This window comes from Haliotis rubra, unplaced genomic scaffold (assembly GCF_003918875.1).
Source record: "Haliotis rubra isolate DU_JTF1 unplaced genomic scaffold, ASM391887v1 Scf765, whole genome shotgun sequence".
In the NCBI taxonomy this organism is placed as follows: Eukaryota; Metazoa; Mollusca; class Gastropoda; order Lepetellida; family Haliotidae; genus Haliotis; species Haliotis rubra.
This window is the reverse complement of record NW_025767485.1, coordinates 469,430-477,831: the sequence shown is the minus strand read 5'-3', so window position 1 is coordinate 477,831 and position 8,402 is coordinate 469,430. Positions and strand designations below refer to the sequence as shown.

Here is an 8,402-nt window from a genome sequence, read left to right as displayed (position 1 = left end):
GCTATAACACATTAGCGTCCATGATTTCCAGATATGGTATTAAGATACGCGTGCGAATGTACAAAATGCATTGACGAATTTTCGTTTGAATGCATGAGGTGAGGTGACATGGCTTTTTTTGCATTACTCGTAGGGGATAATGCCGATTTCATAATGCCAGCACACTGAAATACCACTGCTCTCCAACAGGATCTCATCATTTCAAAGTCTCAACATGAGCACATTTATGAAAGCTGTGCAAGTAGATGATGCCTTTCTTTCGCGCGTCAGTATGAGGGACATACTTTTCAAACACACTGTTGTTGTATTCGTTTCATAAACTTCAAGCAGAGTCTTGGAGTGAGAGTGGGGAGGTAATCAGAGTGAAAACAATGAAAACAGGCAAATCTGTTGAGAAGAACCGACCGTTGTGTAATAGTTTTTAAGCAATGAATTGAATATTCTTATTTCACCAAATAGCCTGACACAGGCGCTTTCAGACATTAAATTACTTCTTTATAGTGCCATGTTGCTTTGGTAATTTTATACATTTTCAGTATTTATTAACATCTTCAAGCAAGGATTGAAACATTTTAGGCATCCACCATTTTATAGCAACACCTGCATACTGGGTCCTGGTTGGAAGCTTGCAAGAAAGAAGCATGAACTATTTCACACAGCAACTAGCACACCTTATACACCCTAAAGTTTGCTTGGTACTTAAACCAAGCATGAACTATTTCACACAGCAACTAGCACACCTTATATACCCTAAAGTCTGCTTGGGACTTAAACCAAGCATGAACTATTTCACACAGCAACTAGCACACCTTATACACCCTAAAATCTGCTGGGTACTTAAACCAAGCATGAACTATTTCACACAGCAAACTAGGACACCTTATACACCCTAAAGTCTGTTGGTACTTAAACCAAGCATTAACTATTTCACACAGCAACTAGCACACCTTATACACCCTAAAGTCTGCTTGGTACTGAAACCAAGCATGAACTATTTCACACAGCAACTAGCAACCATGAACTATTTACAGCAACTAGCACTTTATACACCCTAAAATCTGCTGGGTACTTAAACCAAGCATGAACTATTTCACACAGCAAACTAGGACACCTTATACACCCTAAAGTCTGTTGGTACTTAAACCAAGCATTAACTATTTCACACAGCAAACCAGCACACCTTATACACCCTAAAGTCTGCTTGGTACTTAAACCAAGCATGAACTTAAATCTATTCATGAAAAGTAGTACATGGTTGTATTCCCTGTACCGTCACATATAGGTGAATACTCAACTATTCAACTGTTGACGTTAATTGATACAGTATAGTTTTCGTTGACAGCTGAGAGTACAATTCTACGGTTCAAGAGAAGCAAGGAGGGTTGACAATGGCCGTGCACGGTTGTGCTGGTGAGAGAGTGTTATACTTCAAGTTCATATAGTTTATCTCTAACGTGTTATCTATTTCTGAATTTGGAAAACTGATAACATTCAGTTTTAGCCCTAATTATATTAAATCGATTCGTTGATCAGGTGAATTTCGATGGAAGAATATCAGTAAACTTAAGGATAGGATGTGAGATATGTCAAGTGTTTCGGTTCGTGAAGAGGACAGTACAAGGTATACCTGAGTGCGACATTGGCTGTCCTAGATATGGAACTGACTATGAATAATCATGTTATTATCAAACCTTTGATTCGGCTATAGATCACCATATCCTGGCTCGTCAAAGGGCAGCAACGTGTCTTTATTACATGATTAATCACATTTCAGCTATGGTTTGGCATGGAAATAATGAATTTAAGTTCACTGACATGAAACTGTCAACAGCATAGCATTTGGGAATGTCAAAAACGGCAAACATTTAACTCTTAAATATGTTTTAGTCACATGGGCGTAGTACAGCATAAATGCAGAGATGGTTTATAAAGTGAGCAACGATTGTCGTTGTCATGGGGTGATTTTCTCATTCTCATGGAGGACGTTTAGTCTCCACCGGGGTACCAGGAAAATATTAACATGTTTTCTTTTTTTCAGACAGACGCTTTGTCAACATTTGTGGTGAGGCAAAACATTAATTTTACCAAGTGCTTTGGAGTGCATGTGCGCCGGAGATATCGTGACTTGTGTTGATTGCCTCACATATATACGTAAAGACATCAAACGATTGCATGAAGTGACAACTTATCTTCCGCAGAAAGACTAAAGATATTTTCATCAAATAATGCATACATATATAAAAGTTCACTGTAGCTAAGGTATCATTTGTCGCTAAAGATGTAATACAGTAATCAAAGTTAATGCGACAGTCCGCCAATACCTTGACAAAACTGACATGTCATATGTTGCTAGCATATAAAACCTTGGGCTAACGCTCAGTCTATGAATCTACACATTTTTGATAAAAACAAATAAGCCCATTTAAAGTTAAAAGGAGCCCCAATGACATTGGCAATTTAGAACCTCGGGAAATCAAAACTTGCTTTACTTAGATATTTAGTATTATGGAGGGGTAGGTAGAAGGGAAAATAATGTTGCTCAGAGGGTCTCCATCCCTGAATACATGACTTATGAAAACAGATATCCTATCTGGTAATACGATTTATTGTTTCTGAATGTAACGTCGTCTCTGTTATATTGCAGAATCGACCAAAGCGTTAATAGATCATGACCATACAGAATATATCTCCACGTACTTTGAGAGGTCATCACTGAGACTGTTAAAACAACATGGCATCATCTTCATCAAAGGGAGATCTGGTTCTGGTAAGTCGAGACTGGGACTGAGACTCCTGTCAGTGGTAGCCAAGGACGAAGGACGAACTCCACTGATAATAACATCAGCCCAAGAATGGAAGCTAATACCACAAAGAAGGGGACAACTTAAATGCAAATATATTATAATGGTCGACAACATTTTTGGTTCGAGCAACTTTGTTGAATCGACTGCAGACGAATGGTCAAGATTATTCAATGTAATATGGCCCTCTGTAGAAGCTGGTCGTGTTTACCTGATCATAACATCGAGACCAGAAATCAGTGCTCAGTGTGAGAGACAACTGCAGAGTAATCGCTTAATGAAGAATATCACCAATGTGACAATTGATGACGGACAGTATTCTCTTCGACCAAATGAAAAAATGAGGATGTTGAAGATCATGTGTCAAATCAAAACCAAGTTCACGAAGAAAAAAATGGAACTGGTGGCTCGTTCAGGGTCAAGTATTGGCTTTCCTCAGTGTTGTAAATATTTTGCTGGGAGCAAGCAGGCACAGAGTAAAGGAGTTCAGTTCTTCCTGAAGCCACATGATTACATCTTGGAGGAGGTAGACAGGTTACAGGAGAGTGATGGGCTTGGTTACTGTGTTCTGTTGCTGGTGCTGCTAAGAGGAGGATGTCTACAAACACATGATCTCCTCACACGGCATGGTACAGAGGAATTCCAAGAATCCCTGCAGATTGTGAAGGAGATCTGTTCCGGTTTACCTTCTTATCACAGTTTGGCCAACATCAGACACAAAGCTGAATCCTTCTGTGGTATATATTTGGAACACAGTGAAAACGGATTTGTGTTTCAACATCAATCCATCTTTGATTCTGTCTTCATCAGTCTGTCTAAGAAGTATCCAGACATTTGTATCAGAGCGTGCTCTGTGTCAGTGCTTGTCGAACTTGTCAAAACAAAACAAAATGAAGGCGACAATGATTTGGCGATACATCTAAAGGAAGAAAACTATGGAATGCTAGCTGATCGAATTACAGATATACTACTAACACCTGGAGTATCAAGACAGATCGTCGACCACCCTTCTCTTAAAGATGAAGTATTCATTCAGCATTTGATCCATAAGTGGATAAATGAGAACAACATTATCAGCATTTTCAAACAGAAATTAAACAATAAGGTACAGATTTGTTGTGATGCCTTTAAACATGGAATCGAACAAAATGAAATATTCACATTGGAATATCTTCTTTCTTATGTTGTACAGAAACAGTTGAAAGTTCTGACAGAAAATATATTTGCATTGGGGCTTGACCATTTTGAAAGAGACATTTTACAGGAGTGTTTACCTTGTGCAATCGTTGTGGGCAACAGTGTCCTCGTCAGGTCTCTCTTTGATTTTGGCCTGAGGCCAAATGCAGCTTGTTTCAGAGCTCTCTGCATGTCAAGGGGCATTGACAAAGACATTTCTTATACAGTGTGTAGCTTTGTCCTGATGCCAAGAAAAGACAAATCGCAGTTTGAGGACAAGTTCACATGGGACTCAATATCCAATGTAGACAATTTTTTTAAAGTGGCTGTTCTATATGGAAATGCCTTTATTGTGGAGTTCGTTGTTGAACATTCGAAAGACCAGAAGAGACGCCAGACAGAGTTCAAAGACTGTTTAGCCCAATTATTCAAAGAACTGAGTGTTGGTTATAGATCATCTGTATATCAGCCATACAACATGGAGCACATAAGCGACATAATCACCACACTCCTGAATACTGGGTGCAATGTTGATGTAAGGCTCATGACATTGTTAGCAGCGACTCATTTATCCACTGCAGCTCTTAAAATCCTTACGGTTCGTGGGGTGAACGTGATCAACATAAGTGCCGAAATGTTTGACCCATATAGTCGTGAGGAGTACTATCCCACTGCTCTACAGCAAGCAGCTGCTTATGGTGTAGGCGCATGCCTGCTTGAGTTGTTGGAGCTGGTGGAAGACAGTCACCAAGAGATACTTAACATTAGTACATCCCTACTTTTCATTGCCATTAAGCATGGTAATACTGGATGTGCCAATCTGCTTCTGGACAGAGGAGTTCCAGTAGATGTCCAAGATGGAGATGGCAACACACCACTACATCTGGCTGTGTGCTATAATCAGTTAGAGTGTGTGAAGTTGCTGATTGAAAAGCATGCACCTGTACTTATTTCAAACTCCTGGGGATGCATTCCAATGCTATGGGTGGATGATCTGTGTCGTCCACACATACACATAGTGCGAGCGTTAGTACAGGCAGGTAGTGACATCGAAGGTGTAGATAAGGACAACAAGACCATCCTTTACAAGGCAGCTGAATGTGGTGACCTAGCAATGGTTAAGTTTCTGCTAAAGAATGGCGCTGATGTCAATGTTGATGTTGATGACATTGTATCACATTTTCCTGCAAATAATGATGCACATCAAGTCTGCAAACGTGCCATTCTTGCAGCATGTAGGAATGCCGATATTGACGTGGTGAAATGTCTGCACGAGTCGGGTGCTTCCCTTGACATGACAGATGTCACCGGTGAGACAGTGCTTCACAAGGCAGCAAGATCGCCGACTGACACTATTGACAAACTCAGATATCTTCTGGATATCAGAAAGGACCTTTTACACATAGTAGACCATGAGGGAGGAACAGCTGCATTTGCAGCAGTACTGTCTTCTATGGAGACTGGAGACGGTGAGCCTCTGTCTTTTTTGCTTGAACGAGGACTGGCTGTGAATCAAGCAGACAGACTTGGATATAACCTGTTGCTTTCCGTATTTCATAATGCAGACTTGTTTTTCCCTCAAGCACTCAATTTAGAAAACATTACGAAAATGCTATTGGACAAAGGTGTCGACCCGAATGTTCAAGAAGCAAAAGGCAAAACGGTTTTGCACTATGCAGCGGAGAAACACCCTGAGCTATTGAACACTCTATTGCAAGCAGGTGCCGATCCAAATATTAAAGACAGGGACGGGACGACTGCTTTACACTATATTGTTGAAGGACGATGTAGTGACAATGTTAAATTGCTACTAAATGCAGGAAGTGGTCCATGTCTTCAGGATGCTATGGGTAAAACAGCTCTACACTGTGCAACTGAAAGAGGAAGGACTGACATTGTGAAGGTATTGCTGGACACACCCATTGATCTGCATGTTCAAGATGTAAGCAAAACCATTGCTGAAAGACACAAGCTATTGCTGGACACACCCATTGATCTGCATGTTCAAGATGTAAGCGGCAAAACGGCCCTTCACTATGCATCTGAAATCACAACTGATATTCTGAAACTACTGTTAGATGCGGGAGCTGATCCTTGTATTCAAGATGGGCTTAGAAAAAGTGCATTGTTAAATGCAGTTGTGATTAACAATCATGCTGGTGTTAAGTTACTTCTGGAGAGAGGAGCTGATCCTTGTTTAAGCGACCAAGGTGGCGTAACTCCACTTCATCGTGCATCATGGCACAACGACGGGGAATGTCTCAAACTTCTTTTGGCACACAATGTCGATCTGCATGTGCAGGATGAGAATGACAGGACATTACATCATTATGCTGCTGAAAGTTCAAACGGTGATAACATAAGGCTTCTCCTACAGAAAGGTCTCACTGCATTCTCAAGAGACAGATTTGGCCAAACACCTCTGCACTGTGCTGCCAAATGTAATGACGTTGATAGTATAAAAGTTTTAGCTGAGGCAGATGCTGACATCTCTGGGCAAGATTGTGACGGAAAGACAGCGCTGCATTATGCATCAGAAATGAATTGCTATAAAGGTGTTCAACTTCTTTTAAAGGAATTGGAAGATCCAAATGTAACAGATCACGAGTGCAAGACTCCACTACATTTTGCTGCAGACAATCTTTTCAGCAGTGCAACTACCACTCTTCTCTTAAAGGCAGGCTGCGACCCAAATCAACAAGACCATCTTGGAAAAACACCCCTTCATTATGCCGCTGGGTTCAGTGACAGTACTGCGGTACTTTTGGAGAATGAAGCGAAACCAGGTGTGACAGATGGACTTGGTAGGACTGCTCTTCACTATGCAGCAGAGAACAGCTACGCTGAACATTTGAAGCTCATGCTGCTTAATGGGGCTGATCCATGCGCCAAGGACAAATTTGGCAAAACAGCTCTTCACTATGCCTCTCATGGAGATGAAACATTTTGTAGTGACCACCTTAATTATGAACATGAGACAAGAAGGGAAAGTGTTCAACTTCTCTTGGAGAAAGGAAGTAACCCTGGCATACGAGATCAAGATGGAAAGACTGCTCTTCACTATTTAGCAGAGAAGCAAAGCTGTAAATGTATAACTCTAGCATTGGCCAAAGGTGCTGACCCATGCAAGCAAGACAAACAAGGCAAAACAGCTCTGCATTATGCCTCACAACTACCCAATAGTGAGTCTGTGCAGCTGCTATTGGAAACAGGTGCTGATGTATCAATAAGGGACGAACATGGCAAAACAGCTCTTCATGAAGCAGCAGAACATGGAAACGTGAAAACCGTATCATTACTCCTGAATCAAGGAGCTGATCAATGTGCCCAAGATGAACAAGGAATGTCACCTCTCCAGTATGCAGTGACACAAATAGACTGTGTTGTTGCTAAACTTCTCCTTGACCACGGCTCTGATGTGAATTTACTGAGTTATTGCGGGAAGACAACTCTCCACTATGCAGCAGAAAAAGGATGTTCAGACAGTGTTAAGCTGTTGTTACAGAGAGGCGCCAATCTTAATAAACTAGATGGGCAAGGCAGGATGCCACTTCATTGTGCAGCACTTGCGCCTGAAGGCTGGTGTACTGATAATGTAGAGACACTCTTACGCTTAGGTGCTGATCCATCTGCTCAAGACAAAGAGGGAAGGACGGCTCTTCATTACGCGGCTCAAAGTGAACAACATAGAGCTGTGAAACAGATTTTAAAGAAATCTGACGTTTCAATGATAAAAGACAAAGAGGGAAAGCTAGGTCTTGACTTTGCGAAAGAGACTGGTAATATAGAGATTGCGAACCTGTTCAAAGATCTAGCTAAAAGTACTAGCTCTGCAAGGTGATTGTAGTGAATCTCAAGTTCAGAAATGGGTTGAGGACTTTTTAAAATTTGGAAGACCAGTGCTGTGTATATAACATTGTAGATGACAATGTCATGTATAGGCTCGTCCTGAAATAGAAAGACAGATACTGAAAAAGAGCTTACATCTTCTGCCCCAATGGTGTTTTTGCAAACTTTGTACAAAGTGTCGAAGGGCTATCATGCATGTAGTGTATCAGACAGTAGTCAGTATTGATTCAACGTGTGCAGTCTGTTTACTAACTGGAATATTGTTCAGAACTGATTCACTCAGTAATTCAAAGACATGTTCTCAATGAGTATTGAGTGACTTATTGTTTCTGCCTCTGTCGCCTGTCACATCAAAACCGCCTTGAGCAAACATGACCCATTCATTAGTACGGAGGCTTACTCCACAGTGGTGCCAAACTATGCTGCTGGTTATTACATACTGGTACCATGGATGCACTCCCCTGACAAATATTACTCAATGATTGTATAAACCATAGTGGAGTCTTTTACCCAATGATAACTCTGGAAACAAAGGTGTGACCATGTTTGCACTCTCCTTCCACAAACCATGTGGTT

At 41.0% G+C, this 8,402-nt stretch overlaps 2 protein-coding genes across 2 annotated transcripts; both read left to right on the top strand.

Moving 5' to 3' along the window:
- Positions 1-1,347: 1,347 nt before the first annotated feature.
- LOC124260482 lies at positions 1,348-4,511 on the top strand. The gene is made up of 4 exons (XM_046694814.1): positions 1,348-1,410; positions 2,039-2,062; positions 2,645-3,906; positions 4,431-4,511. Exons 1-4 carry the CDS (start codon positions 1,389-1,391, stop codon positions 4,509-4,511), a joined length of 1,389 nt encoding a protein of 462 aa, XP_046550770.1. The 5' UTR covers positions 1,348-1,388.
- A 33-nt stretch (positions 4,512-4,544) lies between these two features.
- On the top strand, positions 4,545-7,818 carry LOC124260481 (serine/threonine-protein phosphatase 6 regulatory ankyrin repeat subunit B-like). Its single transcript, XM_046694812.1, has 2 exons — positions 4,545-5,880; positions 5,950-7,818. The coding sequence occupies exons 1-2, from the start codon at positions 4,612-4,614 to the stop codon at positions 7,816-7,818; spliced, it is 3,138 nt and encodes a 1,045-aa protein (XP_046550768.1). The 5' UTR covers positions 4,545-4,611.
- Positions 7,819-8,402: the final 584 nt, after the last annotated feature.

Bases quoted from the DNA above. Each gene is read 5' to 3' on its own strand.
- LOC124260482 (XM_046694814.1), top strand. From the start codon at position 1,389: ATGGCCGTGCACGGTTGTGCTG. The intron at 1,411-2,038 runs GTGAGAGAGTGT...TCTTTTTTTCAG, and splicing joins GGCCGTGCACGGTTGTGCTG to ACAGACGCTTTGTCAACATT. The intron at 2,063-2,644 runs GTGAGGCAAAAC...GTTATATTGCAG, and splicing joins ACGCTTTGTCAACATTTGTG to AATCGACCAAAGCGTTAATA.
- LOC124260481 (XM_046694812.1), top strand. From the start codon at position 4,612: ATGTTTGACCCATATAGTCGTGAGGAGTACTATCCCACTGCTCTACAG. The intron at 5,881-5,949 runs GTATTGCTGGAC...GAAAGACACAAG, and splicing joins GAAGGACTGACATTGTGAAG to CTATTGCTGGACACACCCAT.